General features: G+C 32.9%; 1 protein-coding gene across 2 annotated transcripts in view; it reads left to right on the forward strand.

Moving 5' to 3' along the window:
- LOC115875541 (ecdysone-inducible protein E75) overlaps window positions 1–18,989 on the forward strand; it is a 324,280-nt gene that overhangs the window by 133,798 nt on the left and 171,493 nt on the right. Inside the window, exon 1 of one of the 2 annotated variants that reach the window (XM_030891035.1) lies at window positions 13,309–13,666. The exons of the other annotated variant lie outside the window; for it this stretch is intronic. Coding sequence (XP_030746895.1) covers window positions 13,528–13,666 — 139 coding nt within the window. The 5' untranslated portion in view covers window positions 13,309–13,527. Of the gene's footprint in view, window positions 1–13,308; window positions 13,667–18,989 lie in introns of those variants that run through there. 2 annotated transcript variants of the gene reach the window in all.

An 18,989-nucleotide genomic window follows, 5' to 3' on the forward strand; every position in this document is an offset into this window, starting at 1 on the left:
ACCTTAAAAAGAAAATTGCAATTAATCTCTCTTGTATTGGTCATATTGACATGATATACGATAACAGTGTGTCTTAGAAATTACCAATACACTTTCACCTTATTAATTAATACAAGGACAATTTATTATTTATTGTTTCTAACATAGAAGCAAATCAATTTAAGCGTTTGAAACATATTTTAGCTAAATACCTCCCATCGACAATAATATTCTATTATAACATTTTCAGACACTTTCTACTTGTACGGTACAAGCTGTACTGTATGATCGAAAAAAAAAACAACGTCAAAGACGGCTGGGGAATCGATGATAATTTTAACTTCCTTAAATTTCATTTACTAAAAATTTACATAAAACTTGTCAAAAATTAACACTAATTATAGAATGATTAAAAAAGGATAAAAGGTTTCTAGACACCAAAAAATTATGTTTTCTTGAATTTTAAATTACACCATTTAAAATGTTCTTAAGGCCAATTGGCAGTTAGCGTCATGAAAAAATGGAGAAAAGTACGGTCCAAGTAATGTCGTTTAGGGCTTGACCTCACCAAAATTATCATCGATACCCCGGACGTCTCTGACGACGTTTTTTTCGATTTGTCGTAATTGACATATCGTATATATTTAGGTTTTAGTTTTAGTATCCAATTAATTTAGGTAATATTTGACTTTCATGAGATTAAAAATGAAATAGTAAAATTTAACCTGTTGCCCTTATGTACCTATCTTACCTATATATCTATTTAAAATCATAAATGGCCTCTGAAATGGCTAAAAAATTCGGGTTAATGGACGTACTTTTAAAAACTTATTTCTTCTTTAATTTGTGACAAAAAAAATCATAAATCTCTCAAATAACCATTGAGAAAACCAATATTCCTCCTACAATTCTCTAATCTGCCAAGTCGAGCACAACCGTACCATCCTTTTCTCGAAGGTATTAGCGTCACTTTTGACCACCCTGTAACTTCGTTGTGAATAAAGTAAGATTATTAATTTTCACTACACTTGAAGACATACTATCGCTGGCTAGGTTACCAAAATATCTAGTAATTATCCCTCATAGTTTATGAATTTATCGCTTGTCAAATTTCTTTAATTTCGACATTGAGTGACTGACAGATCATCAAAATTCTAAGGTACTTCTAGATGTGTCATAAACCCCAAATTTAGAATTTTAGGTAGCTTTAAGCTTATAAGCAAAGGAAAAAATGAAAAATCGCGAAATATCCTTATGGATTAAAAGTTAGCTGTCTAGCCGCTAGCGGTAACTGGCTTTCCAGTCGAGAGAAAGGTAGAAAACTAAAATTAATCGGAGCGGTCTCTTCTGATTTTATTTATATATCAATGTAACAACAATAATTCAAGGATTATGAATTTTTTCTAGTCAGACTTTAACTTGTAATGAATATGTATTTCAGAATAGGGGCGCATATACGGGAGAGGTATTGGGTAATTACCCTTCCCAAAAAAAATTAGGAAGAAGATAAAATGTGTTATAAAATAAAATTGTCTCAAAGGAAGTTAATAATGCAATCAAAATAGCATATCCAAACCAATAAAAATAATACCTTTCAGCAAAAATACAATTAAAAGTCCGTCAATACAGTCTCAGTATCAGATCTTCCTGATTTTCTTCCTTTTGTCTAAGATATATTCCCGATAATTATTTTTTTAAATGCTATCCTGTGGATAGAATTTCGCAGAAAAGATTATTGGTATTTCTTATTTTTGTACTAATGAGTTACATAATATAGAATTTATTACATATACAGGGTGAGTCTTAAATAAGTATAAATATTTTTATGGGCAGTATATTTCGACCCCAGAAACACGATTATGAGGTTTTTTTCACAAAGTTTTTTTGAAACAAATTTTGATTTTTTTTAGTTTTTAGTTAAAAAACATAATTTCATGATAATATGGCAACATAGGTACTAAACTAAATTTACAAGAAGGAAAACTCATTTTTTTGGTAAATATTCAATGTAAAATAACTCGGTTATTTCGGACTTATTTGAAAAACGGTAAAGTGAAAATATTTGTTTCTTTTATCGAAATCTACCAACTCTGAAAATACACTTATTTAAGACTCACCCTGTATAACTATCATTAAGATAATGATATACTTTTGCAAATTATTCCGCCGGTGGCGTAATAAACAATTTAGAATTAATACTATTGTTTAGTAGTATTACAAGGTAGTATAGTAACATAATGGCTGTGTTTACGCTGTTAGACCATGAAATAGAGGCAGGCAGATTTCTTCAATGGTATATATCTATTATGTTCACTTTTATTTTCACCACACACTTTCACTCGAAACTAGAAATCTTTGGCCAAAGGTGATTTTAACCTCATGGCCCCGATTTCGTGACCTCACGATGAATTCATTCATTCACGATTCAATCAGCGTTCAACTTTTATTTTTGATTTGAATTTTCGCGCAATTTTCTATTGCATAATTAGCTAAGTACGAATATGTTTTAATTTGGACTATTTGCAAATCTCAATATAAGGTCCCTGAGTAAATTTTTCGATATTTTGTTATTCGTATATCATATACAGAGTATACAGGGTGAGTTTCCTACGATGTTCTCTATGGGTATCTCGGAAACTATATACTGGAGATAGAAAGTCGGTTAAAGGGAGAAAGAATTGCAGTTTTGTGGGGTCATAAATATGCGCCTTTCAGATTTTTGAAAAAGTTCATGGCTTACTAGATATTTGGAAAAAAATAAATTTTGGCTATTTTAAAAATTCTTCTTAATGCCATTATAATATATTTTAGACAAAAAGTTTTCAGATAAAAGTTGTAGATAATGACATCCCTAATGACTTTGTGTTCTCCGATTTTTCTAGAGCCTGTCATTTTTAACATATGACACAAATATATGTTTTTTTTAAATTAAAACCATAGTTGGCCATGACTTCATAAAAACGCGATTTTTTAAGCTTTTCAGCGATATAAGCTATAATATACCTATATGTTTTTTTCGAAAAATTACTGAGTTATAGCCAATTCTTATCTTTAGTTCAATCGTCTTTGCTCTCAGAACTGTGAAACGGTCATCACATCCAAACTTTGTAAATTAAAATAAACTAAAATTGTAAATATGAATTTTTGAAATGAAGAAAAGCGTGTAAGATTATTGGTTCAACTTTTCTTGACCATACATTTTCGAGGATACGTTGACCGGTGAACGTTACTTAACGTTTTTTAGAGAACGGTTTTGAAGCCATGTTAGCAAAGTTAAATTTAGATACTAGCGCACCAGTAGAGTGGTTCCAACATGACTTTCATTATGACACCCCTCCCCATAATGAAAGAAATGTTAAAAAAGAGGTGGACCAGTAATTGGTTTGGTTTGGTTTGACCGAGGTAATTATTACCTCGGCTGTGGCAGTTTAATTTCGGAAAAGACCAATATCGACTCTGAAATTTAGCACAGATTTAGCAGCGCCTTAAAAGCAGTCTGGAAAGTAAAAGACAGGGTTTTCTACAATCATCAAAATACTCGTCAGCGAGTAATGGCAGTAGTAGTAGTTGACCACCCATGTATTTATCTACGTAGAACCATACAGTTATTTATTAACTCTAATATAACAGACGAGTAACAAATAAGAAATATTTATAATGTATATCAAGTACAATTAAATAATAATTTACACAGAAAAAATATAAAAAAGGTTATCATGTCCCATCAAAAATAAAATCGAGCTAAACAATGTGCAATCCGTATTGTGTCGATTTTTATTGTTTAAATAGGAGATAATTTAACATTATACCGTTAGATCCCAATACTAACACCAACAAATTGATCTCAACCGAAGTGTGAATGACCCAACGACGATGCTACTAGACTATGACTAAAAAAATGGAATAACTGTACACATACAACAAAAAAAAACAATAATTTCCGGAAAAAGTTTGTTTGAATTCGGATGAAAAACTAACGGTTTTCTGTCGCGTTGCCGTAAACAAAAGGCAGACAACCTAGTGACCAAGTTAAAAATGTCGATCGAGTTGAAAAACCTTTATTGTTCGAATTTTAGGTCACATAAAATGTGTTAAATATATAATGAGAGATGGATTTGCAAGAAAAAATAGTAGCGTCGATAGACATAAATTTTAAGAATTTAATTACATAGGATTAAATGTAAGTTTTAGTTTATATTAGAAATATATTGCAAATTTGTTGCAGGAATGTTAGACATTCTGAATTTTTATGACTTTTTTATATTTTAAAGGGCAAGTTTGTAACTTTGTACTATACAGGGTGGCGCCTCTCATACGCCGCGGAGGCTCCAAGGAGAACGACAGTTTGTATTAAAATGAAATTTTGGGAGCATATGTAGGTTAATTCAGAGCACTTTTTAAAAATATAGAGAGTTTTACAGGGTGTCCCCAAAAAAAGTTACATATCAAAGTTGTGCTTTTTGTAATGGAACACCCTATATATTAATTGATTTTCGGATTCTGGAAGAAAAATAAAGGTGAGTTTTATAAGAGAAGTATATGACTAAAATGTAAGGTTTTTGACATATTTAACATTTTCTAGAAATAAAGAACAATTTTTAAATTACAATAAAAGCTACCTCAATTGGAATTTACATGGTATAGCCTAATACGTAGGTTAATTAACTATTGTACTTTAAATCAAATTAAAACTTGATCCAAAAGTTATACAGGGTGAGACAAAATTAATATTGAACATTGGTCACCTTTAAAAGCATGTTACTCTTTTATTTTAAATGGAACATCCAGTATATTATTCCGATATTCAATGGAGAATTCATGTCTCTTTAAAGTACTACTAAGGTTGCCTCAAACAAAAATGTTCCTAGATATTTTCATTTACATGATTTGATCTGAGTAGATCTTTATTATTTGATAAAATCTAGGTGGCTGTGATATGTCTGACGTTACTTCAAAATAGCTGTCTAATTAGTTTAACTTTAACAACTAGTTATCAATTTGTGTCAGTGAAAACAAAAAAATCTCAGAAATTTGCCGAAAATGCAAGCTTATCCTACATCAGAGAGAATTGATATGATTCTATTAGATGGCGAATGCAGTGTGCATTCACCAATTAATAAAATACTTAAATGCACCTGATTTTATCTAGTCTGGGTTTTTTTTGTGGGGATATGTTATGTGTTTACAAAACTCGACCAACTATTGCCGACAACATGAGAGAAATTATTGTAGCCGCTTTTCGAGGTAGAACTCCACATATGCCTTTTAAAAGGAAAAGATCCTTTTGAAAAGACAATCATTTTATGTAATTAACAGGAAAGGAAGCATTTTGAGCATTTGATTTCATCTAGCTAATTTTTGTCACATAATTATAGGTTTATATCTAGTTTTAATTCTGTAATAATTAAAATATGTTTTAAATGTGTATCTTTTTATTACCGTTGAGTATTTTGCTATACAATCTTTAACTTTTGTTAAATTAACAACAGGTATATCGCACAGCGACCTAGATTTTTTCAAATAATGACTTCTGGCGCAAAATCATAAAAATTACAATATCTAGGAAAATCTTTGTCTGAGGGGTAGGCAACCTTACTGATATTTTGAAGATATATAAATTCCCCACTGAACAGCGGAAAAATATACTGGGTGTTCCATTGAAAATAAAGGAGTAACTTGCCTTTAAAAGTGACTAATGTTCCATATTAATTTTGTCTCACCCTGTATAACTTTTCTGGTCCTATTTCAGTTTGGTATAACATACAATGGTTACTGAAAGTAAATATCAGGCTATACAAGGTTCAAGTATCAGGCTATACAAAATTTAGGTAGTTGTTATCGAAATTTAAAATTTACTTTTCACAAAATGTGAAATATGTCAAAATTCTTACATTTTAGATATATGCTTCTTTAATAAAACTCACCTTTATTTTTTTCCTAGAATCCGAAAATGAATTAATATATTGGGTGTTCCATTAGAAAAAACACAACTTTCATGTGTAACTTTTTTTGGGGACACCCTGTAAAATTCTATATATTTTTAAAAAATGCTTTCAGTTAACCTACATATGCTGCCAAAATTTCATTTCGATATAAACTACCGTCCTCCTTCGAGTTTCTACGGCGTATGAGAGGCGCCACCCTGTACAGGGTGTCCCAATATTTGGTGGACATAGCACTACTACGTATTTTTGAACATTGATTGAAGTCCATTGGACACAATTTACCTTTATACAAAAGTCCTTCGTTTGTCCTTTAGGGGGCATCAAACTTTAAAAAAATAAACACATTTTTTCAGATATTTTAAGAACCATTATTCCGCTTTGAATGAGATTTTGGGTGTCTATGTATTGCTAAGTACTTTAAAAGTTTCACAAAAATGAAGAAAAAGGACGGGAAGGGTGAAAACTACCTCCACCCCTACGTAAATTTTAAACATAGACACCTAAAATCACATTCAAATCGGAATAAAGGTTGATTCTCACTATACCTTCCTTTTCCATTTCATATCCATTCCATATCCTTTCCTTATTTTTATTGTATTGACGCTATACGTAAGCTTCCGTTCCGTATCAGTTCCATACTTTTTATTGTACAATTCATATCATTACGAAAGTTTAATTTTAAAAATTTGTATCTTTTGCAAAAGGTAATAGATTTAATTAAGAGGTGAAATGATGAATAAATATCGGCAAAATTTTAACAGATCTTGTACAAATGTAAGAACTTGACAGCGCTGTTTCCGATACGCTTCAGTCCGTCCGTCAAAAAAATGTCAGGAAAGGATATGGAACGGAAGGGAAACGGAACGTAGACTGTGCATTGTTCTATTCGTTTACATGATATAATATATTTTATGTAAACGGAAGGGAAACAAAAGGGAGCTGATCTGGAAGGTATAGTGAGAATCAACCTTAACGATTCTTAAAATATTTGAAAAAATGTTTTTATTTTTTTAAGGTTTGATGCCCTCTAACGGACAAGCCAAGCACTTTTGTATAAGGGTAAATTGTATCCAATGAACTTATTTTGATTCTAAAAATACGTAGTAGTTCTATGACACCCTGTATATACAGGGGGTCAGTATAAATTATTTTTTAAACCATTTTATAAAAAAAATATAGCAGTTATGATATTGAAGATATTTATTTTAAAAGTAATATTTCAAAACTAGGTAATACGAGTATGTATTTAAAAATAACTCATTTCTTGCATTACTTCTTATCAAACATACCAAAACAAGATGAAATATTACTTTCTAATCAAATGCGAGCAATTACGATTGTAAATTATTAAATAAGTAATTTTCCACAATCAGAGACGAAATGTCGGTCAGGCTTCGCGTTTTCAGGCTTGTGCCTTGCTTTTTGTCTCAATCCACTAGCGCACTAATAAATGTTCAAACGGATTAAACATGACCCAAATATGTATTGATTATTGGTTAATAAGATTATGCGAGAACTGTGTTCTGGAAACAATGTAAAACGACTACACATTAGCATAAACAAAAGTGAAAAAAGTTAAGTAATGCATTAACTACTTAACGCAGCTTTAATGTATGCACCATAGTTCATTTTCAAGAAAGTAATATGACGTCTTGTTTGGGTTGTTTGTGAAAAGTTGAAATTTAAAAAATATTGATGATTCAAGTTAATGTAATGTTTACCTGCATAAAATGTTACATTCCGAGAAAATTGGGTAGTACATATCTTTTTTCTAACTTTTAATTCAGCACTCTATGTAGCTTTTAATTTTTTAAAAGCAAGACCATGCAAAAAAATATTATCTTAAAAATTGTTGAACGTTAAACTGACTAAAATATACAGGGTGTCCCAGAAATAAGTGGAAGTATTTTAACTGGTAGTATAGTTCAACCCCAGAAACACGCCTATGAGGTTTTTTTCGCGAAAAAAAAAGTTGAAAATGCGAAATTTTTTGAAAAATTTTTTGGATTTTTTTTTAGTTTTTAGTTAAAAAACATAATTTCTTGATAATATGGCAACATAGGTATTAAATTTACAAGAAAGAAAATCCAGAAAAGATCCAGTGGTTCTCAAAATTTTAGCAAAAAATCATTTTTTTGGAAATTTTCAAAGTAAAATAACTCCGTTATTTTGGACTTATTTGAAAAACGATAAAGAGAAAATATGTTTTCTTTATCGAGATCACCTTACCACCCCTTAAAATACTTGCGCTTATTTCTGGGACACCCTGTATATGTAATTAGAGATACGCCCCAAAAACACGGTTGCTTAAAAAATAAAGTATTTACTAAGATGTTTTAGACGTAGACTTTTTTACTATCCAAGTTTTAATAAGAAATCTACAACCCATTTCATTTTTATCCTTCAAGTCCCTTTTTGTACAGTCTATATGATTTAAAACTTGTAAAAGTAGGTTTTCTTATGTGCTAGCCCACAAAGGGATAAAACGTAATGTAAAAACAAACGATATAGGTAGATAATGAACGAACACTCCCCCCCCTAACTGGACCAGAACCATTCTGCTTTCCTGAAAACACTTTCTATCTATAGATAGAAAGTGTTTTCAGGATTATGAATTCTAAAACAAATCAAATTAATTTTTTTTGTGTCCTATTTTCTTGTACATCACTGTATCTCATTTGTGTGCTAATCGGTACGTCACTGATTTGATATAACTAACCTCCCTTGATAAAACGACGAATCTAGAACAGTCGCGAACGGGTGAATAACCGCTGTTTGTGTTTCAGGGCTAAACGATTGCGGGACCAATACATATTAGACTAGTATATACAGCGAATAGACTATTAGGAATATAAATAAACGAGATACTAACTTTTATGAATTAATATAATCTATATTATCCTATATTTGCTTAGGATTGTTTTAAATACATTTGATTTTCACACGAAATTATACTTAACATAATACTCTGCAAAAAGATGGAAAATGTTTGTATGAAATGTACAGCAGGAATCGTTAAATCACATTTTTTGACTGAAATATTTTCTCAAGTCACCGAAGAATTGTTAGTAGTAATATAGCGAGTATCATGTATAATCTTTTAAAAGTTAATATGATACGGGGTAGTATACTGTACCTCATCAAAATAGGTACGTCATCCGTTGAATCAGAACCAAATGAACGTGTCAATTATCATTTTCAAACAGTTGAACTATATTGAACTAAGGAGCTGTCACCATAGGATATATTACGTCAAATTTTACAGTCTTGGGGACTTTATGGTGACATGTGACATCCATAGATAAAGGAAACAGGTTAGATTGCAATGCTCGGCTTGCCTCCAAAATTTATAATTGTTTTTGAGGGCATACATTGTAGGGCGCTGCTATATAGTGGTTGCCCTTTGAATAAGGAGAGGAAGGAGCATATCAAAAATCTTTGGTCCACCGTCATGGGCCTCAAATATGGCCGACTTAAATTCCGGTTTATCATTGCCGTTCTAATTTTATTTAAAAAATGTAAAACTATGATGTAGGGTAGACGTGGGGTAGACTCAATAATTTGTTTTTTATTTTACGTTGTGAATAAATGTTGGTAGTTATTAAAATTGCTATAAAAATATAAAATTCTAATAAAAATAGTTAAGTTATAATAATTATTTATAACCATAAACATCCGATACGCTACTGAAGCAGGTAAGTCAAACTGACGTATCTAAATTCTTTGATATCTAATCTTTGACAAGCAGTAAATAAAAGCAAAAATGCAAGAAAAAATATATAATTAGTTAATTTAAGTGAATTTCATAAATGATCGGTTTACTACACGTATGTATATTATATAGTCATTTAGTAGCGAAAAGTTGTTCCATTATTTCACTCAATTTTTGCCTACCGCATTTATCTACCGCACGCTACACAACCAACTATTTTAGAGTCTTTTTCGATAAATCGCGATAGTGTCACTGTTAATTTAAGTTCTGCCACAATTTCCATCTAGATTTACTACCTTTATACAACTATCAGTAGTATAGAATAAATAATAAATAACATAAAATAAGCTCCGTAAAGACTGACAAATCCACAAAATTTCAAATCAAGTCAAGGATCCCCACCCTAGAGTCCTTTTTCCACCCACCATGCATGAATACATGGATAGCATTATGCTCCTTCCTTAGTCTTCTTATTCAAAGTGGTTGCCAGAGGTGGTTGCTAAGTACAACCGCAAACAAGAACAGAAATAATTTTCTCTTGTCAAAGTCAGAATCTTCAAAAATTATAAAATCTTTCGAAATTTAAACCGCCCTCATTGAAAAATAGTGTTTAAAGCGTCCATTTTCAAAGTAACTATTGTTATCTTGTGAGTTTAATTTAAATTTTATTTACTCAAACCCGCGATAATTGTAAGAAAGTGGCATTAAAAACTTAAAAAGCTGTGTGAACTGTGAACAGCAAAAACCATTGCATAGATAAATGAAACAAGTTTAGATTGGAAAGTGCTCATAAGGACAATGTAAACACTATTTGGCGCTATTCTTGCAACGGTCGCGACCCAAAACTTTTGAAAATTTCGGAGCGGTTTGGCTTTTTCCGGAATTATATCGCCAAATATTGTTTATTCAAATTTATTATTATTTTCGTTTAATTTTATAAATAAAATACAGTGTGTTGCATACAAGAAACTTTATTTTATATAAGGACGCATGTATGAAATACCTATGAAACATTGGAAACCGACGTTATGCCACGATCCACGATGGTTTTTGCAGTTTACAGTTCTCAGCACAGCTTTTTAAGTTTTTAATGCCACTTTTTCACAATTATTACCGGTTGGAGTAAATAAAACTTGAATTAAACTCACAAGATAGCAATAATTACTTTGAAAATGGACGCTATAAACACTTTTCGGAATTTCTTTAGTGAGAGCGGTTTAGATTTTGAAATATTATTATGATTTTTGAAGATTCTGACTTTGACAAGAGAAAATTATTTCTGTTTTTGTTTGCCGTTGTTCTTAGCGACCGCTATAGCAGCGCCAGATCGCGTATAACGGTCGCGACCCAAAATAATTTCGCGACCCAAAATTTTTACGGGCTTTCCAATCTAAACTTGTTGCATTTATCTATGAACCATTGTGGATCGTGACATAACGTCTGTTTCCAATGTTTCCTAGGTATTTCATACAAGTCCTTATATAAAATAAAGTTTCTTACACTGTATTTTATTTAACAAATTAAAAGAAAATAATACTAAATTTGAATAAACAATATTTGGCGATATAATTCCGGAAAAAACCGAACCGCTTCGAAATTATCAAAAGCTTTGGAGAGCGACCGTTGTAAGAATAGCGCCAAATAGTATTTACATTGTCCTTATGGGCACTTATCAATCTAAACTTGTTTTTTTATCTATGGTTGGCATCTTTGTCAAGCTTTTCCCACGAAGAAACCTAACTAACAACATTTTTTTCAAAAATTGAGATATTTTTGGGTTTAAATGTTCTCTTGTAAAATTTAGAAAATGCTACTTAGGCCTCTTTGTAAGAAAGAAGATATACTTCTTAAGACTTAAATTTCTTAATTTTTTTCTTAAGCTTATCTCTTTGGGATGTTGGCTCTCAACAATGCTACTATTTTGACTTTAGTTACCGCTGTTCGAAAAAAGTTCTGCGATGCTTAAGATGAAACATTTTTGTTGATTCTGAGGCCAAGAGGTTTTCTTCTCCGAGCTACCAAAGGTTGAAGAAGACATAGGGAGAATTTGTCGATCTAAATCTACCACCCATACACCGAGAAATTTATTATAAACTCTGAGTCAAAGTTTCACTAGTCGTTGTTAGCATCACCAGTAGGTCTAGAGGTTAAAATAAGGGTCTACTACCTGGGTATTGTAAGCTGAATAGGCATCTAAAGCTAATGGGACTGACGGACGAAGCCATGTGCAGGTTTGTCAATTTGAAGAAAAAATAACAGAAAATATTTTATCAGTTATTTTCAGTCTCCAAGTTACTAGCCTTTTTGAAAAGGATAGGACTGGAGAATGTAATCTAAGGATCAGAAGAGGACCACAATGGATCTGAGAAGGTTGCAGTGAATCAGGCTGATAGCCATCTCGAAGAATCTAATCTAGAAGTGGGTAAAGATTGAAGGAGTCGTTCATTTGGACGAGTATTAAAAATGAATCGTGAGATTCCATTCACTGCTTAGAATACAGTTCGTTCAATTGAATCGTGGTCAGCACGGATCCATAAAATTTGAACGATGAGCCGTAAAAAAGAGTCGTAAGAATTGAATCGGATTACAATGCGACTAGTTAGCGACGTTAATATTGTTGTTAAAATAATATTTACCGTCTAAAAACCATTAAATGTCGAACTAAAAAACGAAATCGTGTGAATTTTTATTTGTAGTTGCATAGTTGTTTTTTTATTTGAAGTTGATTTATTTGAAAGTTCAAGTAAATATGGCTTCTGCTCAATATGATAAAAACAGCGTCGGCGATGGTTATGAAATGAAGATCCCTGTCATTTTATATATAAAATTACATAGGGAATGTCATCGATGTTCATTTCCAAGTTAACTGGACGCCATTTCTTGAACTGGATTGATAATATAATATTATTGCCATAAAATGTTGAAAAAGAAATGAAAGAACTATACATTTCTTTTTCTGGTCCCTTAAGTAATTATCGCCAGTAGTGCCAGTGACGATTCTTGTTTTTATGAAACGTAAATTGTGCATGCGGTTCGTTCAAATGAACGAATCGATTCAATATGAGAAATTGAATCGAGTGATTCGATTCACTAAAAGGAATCGTAATACCCATCCTTAATCTAACCTAATATATCATCACCAGCAAGTCTAGAAATAAGTTAAATTAAGTGTTGGGGGTATATTGCTCGATTCGTGGAAATTTGCATTTATGAACTATTTTTAATGAAAATGAATGAAATATTGAAGGTGAGCTTTTAATGAAAATGAGTGGCAGAATTATAGAGGACCTAATCTTGACATCTTTTTGTAAGCCTGTGATTCCTTTATCTACTCGCTAACAGAACCAAACTGCGTAAGAATTTGCAGCCTGCAATTTTCTTGTAGGCCTAGAAAATTTACCGTCGCCGTAAAGATTACGTCAAACGGACGTCGTCTTGTGTCGTCCGAAATCGAAAGCTTTTTGCTTCTCTGTCCCCCCCTCGCCGGCTCGACCATCGGGCGACCAACCGGGCGGCCCAGCATCACCCATGAAGAAGACATTGGAACGGTTCGTCGACCCGGCCGCTTATATGAGTTAGTGGGTCACGGAGTGGTCGCGCGAGGCTAGCGATCGCGCTGCCTCCTGCTGTCGTCACGCCGCGGCTTCACTCTCGCACGCCGTCGAGTCGCCCGTGGTGCACCGACAACAGTCTAGAATCGAGGCGACCGATCGTCTTTTTTCAAAATTATCACCGTTGACAGGCAGAAAAGAAAACAAAAGTTCTTTCTGACAGGCGCGACGATGTGCCGTTGTTGGTAGCGCGCGGGCCTACAAGCGGGGTAGTTAAGTTACCAGAGAGAAGAAATATAAGACTGATTTTTATTAAGATAAGATAGAGAGGGTGCAAAAAATGACGGTCAACGATTTTAAAGAGACGGCCTGCGCTACTGTACAACCGGTGGTTGAAGATATGGAGGTTGAGGGGGAGGTGGTGATAGGACCCCACTCTCAAGAGGGAGAGGAAAACTTATTGGGGAGAGTTCTAGCAGGTATGTCAAACAGTTTTTAATGTTATAGACAGTTAAATACTGATTCAATATATACTTACTTAATCTATAATCTTAGAAGAATATTTTTACTTTTTCCTCTGTTATCAAATTCAACAATTGAAGTGACTTAAGTCACCTGTAATCGCGCAAGCCTGCGCACTGCGCATGTAACAGTAGCAAGCCTGTAATATTTTTTCTTTTATAAGTTTGAAAAAGAAATTCATTTTTTTACAGAAGTGTTACATTCTGTATAAAACGATTTATAATAATTTAAAAAACGAGGTAATAATTCAAAATATCTTTTCTGCTGCGCAGTCATCTCAAACCTGCGCAGTGTGGACAAATCAGCAACAAGTATTTGGAAATGAAATACCAAAGTATCTTGCGAAGGAATATAGATATAACAATCACAGTTGCCCGTAATTTTATTTGAAACATTTACTTTTCATTTGTTTATAATTTTTTGGCTGGCCATCTGTCAAAGTCATAAATATTCTCTCGATGGTCTGACTATAGTTTTATTTTAAAGAATCGTTAAATCATTAACAACTTGATAACTTATGTATTTCATCAAGAACTTTAATATAACCTAAACAATATATTGTTTCCAGTTTTTATTTATTTTTTTCTTAAAAACTAAATTACCCTGTTTATTATAGGCACTATTCTAGAATTTAGATGAATTCTCTAGCCTCCTGTCGAGAGTCCATCGGCAGGTTAGCGTTTTCACTTTTAAGCCGACGCGCTAGGTATCTGGGCCAAAAGCTCCTGCCGCGGAGGCTAGTTCGTTGACACTCGGCCTTCACAGCCGCTCTCCGTCTCCGTTCGGCCTATAGCTCGGTCCTCGTCGCGTTATTTTCTCACTCGCGCTTTTGTTAGCCTGAAATATCTCCACTGTATATTTTAATATTAGCGAAACGCGGAGGCCCACTATAGTTGCGGCAGGCCAGTGTCTTTGGTATTTATATGTAATTTAGAGTAGGTTTCGGCTGTTTTGGGAGATCCTCTACAGCCTAGTCCTGTTATTGCTCAACTTTCAACACCTAAGCTATTGACTGTTGATATTTGTTGTTGTATCTTAAATTGATCTGTCATCAAGGATCATTAGATCCACCATCCAGTATAGATTTGCTGACAAATTCAAATCTGGCCCTGTTTCCAGCTATACAGGGTGGTTCGAATTGTATTCCGGAAACTTCGGCAGCACATTCTACAGATAAAAATAAGTAAAAGAGTTCATATGATTGTATATCCTAAAATGCTTCGTTTCGGAGATACAGGGTGTAGAAGTTTCATTTTTATTTCGATTTTTTTCAAATAATTTCTGAAGTAACGTCAATATTTGAATGAAAATTGGTGTCATGGAGTTTTTTGTCATGAAAAATTTTATTTTGATTCAATATGACTCCTATTTGTAGGGGGCGCCACCTACATATGTTTTAACTGTTTTGAAGAACTTTGAAGAGCTTTTTGAATAACTTTTTGTCCGTACCTGTATAAAACTAGTGAGTTAAAAAAATATACATTTCCGTGATTTTTTACGTAAAAAATGTCTCTTGTCGACCAACCGTTCTCAAGATATTTAGGAAATAGTCAATACATATCATTATTGACAAAAAATAGACACGTTGAGCAGATAGGTAGTTATTTGACTGAAATATTAAATTTGGGAGATTTTATTTTTTTAAATTAATCATAAATTTTTCTGCGAAAAAATGATGATAAAACAGTTTCTGTTGAACTTTTGCCACAAAATATTTCAAATTTACTATGTTTACTATTTAATCAACATATTTAATTTATGTCAATGATGACAGGTATTGATAATTTTGATTTCAAATTTTCAAATATATCGAGAAACATTACATTTACCAAGAGACTTTTTTTACGTAAAAAAGGTCTTGAATGTATATTTTTTTACTCAGTAGTTTTATACAGGTACGAACGAAAAGTTATTATCCAAAAATTGTTTATCACAGTATCAATTATGAAATAATTATTTTTAGAAGCCATGTGTGTGGGATGTATTTAATATTTACTTTTGTTGACTCTGGCCTATGTCACTGAATATAGGCCCGATTTTGCTAATTTGTGTCAACGCTACTAGCCTCCCTCCCGGGTCTCGAATTTCAATTCTTAGCCATAAATTTCAACGGCTTCTTGCCGTTGAAACTATCGAGGTCAATTGGCGCCTCGGCTAAGGCTAGAACGTTCACCTCAGTTTGCCGTCCTAACGAATGTGGGGCAAGATGAAATTAAAATTGGAGGTTGAGTGCCGAGGCGTGTTGTCATATTGTTATAAAATTAATCATATTTACTGATAAGTTATTCTAGAACATTATGTCGTTGATTTAGTTTAAGTTAGAAGATTTCTAGCTTCTCTATTTTTAGGTGTGGATTTATATACACCAATAATCTTGGTGAGATTTTTCTAATTTTGTACTGATATATTTTAAATGTCGAGCTGGGTAATCTGACAACGTTTTTTGCGTTCACTATGTGTGACCTCATAGGCAACCAATCACGTTACGCCCTTCCATCCCACCGCAAACTACTCAATGGCCTCCAATTCTTCGAGTTCGTCGACACGATATTCGCTAAATAGGTTATATCTTGGTGCTTACTCTTACTTCCTATTTTTTTGACAGGACATTTCCACAGTTTTTCAATTTCAAAAATGCGTACAGGCTCTAAGAAATGGATTTTTTCAAAAGAGAAAGTGTCCATGTGACAGCAGGCAAAGAGAGCAAGAGTTGCATTGCTGGTTCTTGCTAAGGAATATCACTCGTTGGCGCGTTTCACTTTCTTTTGGCGCTGCGAATGTGCTCGTTTTTTTATTTGGTTCTGGTTGCAGTCGTTTCACTTTCGATTGGAATAACAAATCGTTTTGGCAGATTCACTTTCACCAATGGTTCATTGTCACGTTTATTACCAAGCCATCTATCAATATGGATGATGTCAGAAAATTTTTCTTTAAATATGAACTTATTTTTTTTATAAAATTAAAATATGTGATTTCTTGATTATAGAAGAGAATTACAGTTGGTGGTTGGAAATTTTGGTGTTACAATAGCAAATCAAAACACTAATTTACCACAATACACCAAAACACGTTAATTTTGCACTGGACGCGCGCTAACCATGTTAGCATCATCACGAAATGATTAAAACTGAACTGTTTAGTTTTAATCATCTGTTAACGATGCTAATATGGTTAGCGTCGAAACGCGTGTCCAGTGCAAAAATAAAGTGTTTTGGTGCATTGTGGTAAATTAGTGTTTTGTTTAGAAAGAAATATATTTTTAACATGCTTTATCTTAGGTAGGGTATTTTTTATAAGATAACCTAAGTTTAAGAATAGAAAATAGAAAAAATGGTTTTTAAAAGTTTTTTTAAAGCTTCACTTGTAGAGTTGTAGACTTTGTGTGATACAAAAAGGTGATTTAGTGATGTCTGTTAAAATAATGTTGATATTTTGTTAAAGTAAGTGTACTTGGCTAAAACACGTCTATCCAAAAAAATATAATAATTCATAAGTGGGTTTAGTAAAGATTGAAAATATACGACCGGATGTTGCGTTAATCACTATAGTAATTTTTTAACCTCAAATAACTACTCCAACAAATTGCTTCTATTGCTAAACAAAATTGGCATCTTTTTTACGTAAACATAAATTTATTTACTAATAGGATTGACCTTGGGCTTCGTACGAAAAAAATATAAATAAGTTCTTTGTGAATAATACATATTTTTCTCTAACGAAGATAATGACGCAAATGAACGGAAAACTACACGAACAATATAGATTGCCATAAATATAGATTACGATAGAGCAATAAGCAGGGAAATAACGCGCGAGCCACAGATAAACTGACATTGGTTCTACAAAAATAACAACCTCGTTTACAACACGCTACGTCCGAAGATAGAACGATTTCAAAGCGACGGGCCCAACAAAGACAGAACAACACCGAATCGGTCGGTTCTTGCGAGTTACAGTTTATAGTAGGCGCTGCGACCTCAAAATCGCAGGAGGCATTGTCCTAGCCTCGCGCCCAGGTCCCCGTTAACCTCGATTGTTAAGGCATTCGCCACGTGGGCCTCGCGCGAGGCTAGGCAGCGCGACCCCGACAAATAAAGGCGCGCGAGTCAACGAACTAGCCTCGCGTCGGGCCCGGATTGACCTGAATTTTGCGCTTTAAAAGAGACCTGATACGAGGCGAGCTGATATGCTAGCGAGCGGCTCGATGCGAGGCTAGATAAGACAATTTAGGCTCAAGGTGAATGGCCCGCTGGTACGAGGGTTGGCTAATTTTCTTTTGGCGTGGGGTGGGGGTGTCGCTCGGTGGAATGGAGTTGTGTCGTTAATAGCGTTGGATGATTTGAGGGATAATTTAAGGGATCGGACGAGTATGATTGGTTCGCAGGAAACGGCGTGCGTCATCCGTGGCCTTGGAAGTTTTTATTTTTGAACCGATATGTAGTTTTGGGAATTTTGGCAAAGGAGTCGGGTTTATTATCAAGTGTTCATCGAGAATATAAAGAATGTTGTTATGTAATGAACACTGAGCTTTAAAATTGTTTGTAATACAAAACATATTAACATTTTCTAGTGAAAGTGTATCAATATAAAATTTTTAAATTTTTATAATTTTATTAGTTTTTTTTCAAATAAAATTTTAAAGAATTATTTTATTATAAGTTATAGAAATTAATATATTGGTTGAAACAATATTTTTTCTTATCAATAATTGGTTCAAAATTAAAACAGATTTTGTAATCTTCTTTTTTTAGGTTAATTATAAGAATATAAATCATCCACACTACGTTGACATCTTTTGAGTAATAGAACACTAATGACACGAATTTTTCTAAAATTAGACTTTCAACATAGTTCGGTTTGTTTACTTAGTTCTGTTCCTCAACGTTATTTAGAGCATTCTGTTTGCACTCCAACAATATACGGTCGACGCTTCTTACGACATTCTTAGTAAATTTCATAATGAAAGTAAAAAAAGATATAGTTTAGCACTGACTACAGGGTATAAAGAATGTTCGATAAAATTTAAATTTCTCATAAAATCTCGATTTTAGGTCGAATAATTATATCGATATGTGATATATAGGATGTTAAAATAGTTAGCCCGCTTTCTTATTCCTTGGTTAATTTTTAAATAAAAAAAATTCTGATATAAAACGGTCAATTTCAAAGCTTTTTATCTCGAACAATTTTTTTCTACATACAGGAGGCAAGGAAATATGTTTGTGCAAATTGATATTGTATGTTGCGACTTTAGTTCACTCTATACCATTAAATAACTTT

This window comes from Sitophilus oryzae, unplaced genomic scaffold (genome assembly GCF_002938485.1).
Source record: "Sitophilus oryzae breed Bouriz unplaced genomic scaffold, Soryzae_2.0 scaffold_1389_pilon_pilon, whole genome shotgun sequence".
NCBI classification, from domain to species: Eukaryota; Metazoa; Arthropoda; class Insecta; order Coleoptera; family Curculionidae; genus Sitophilus; species Sitophilus oryzae.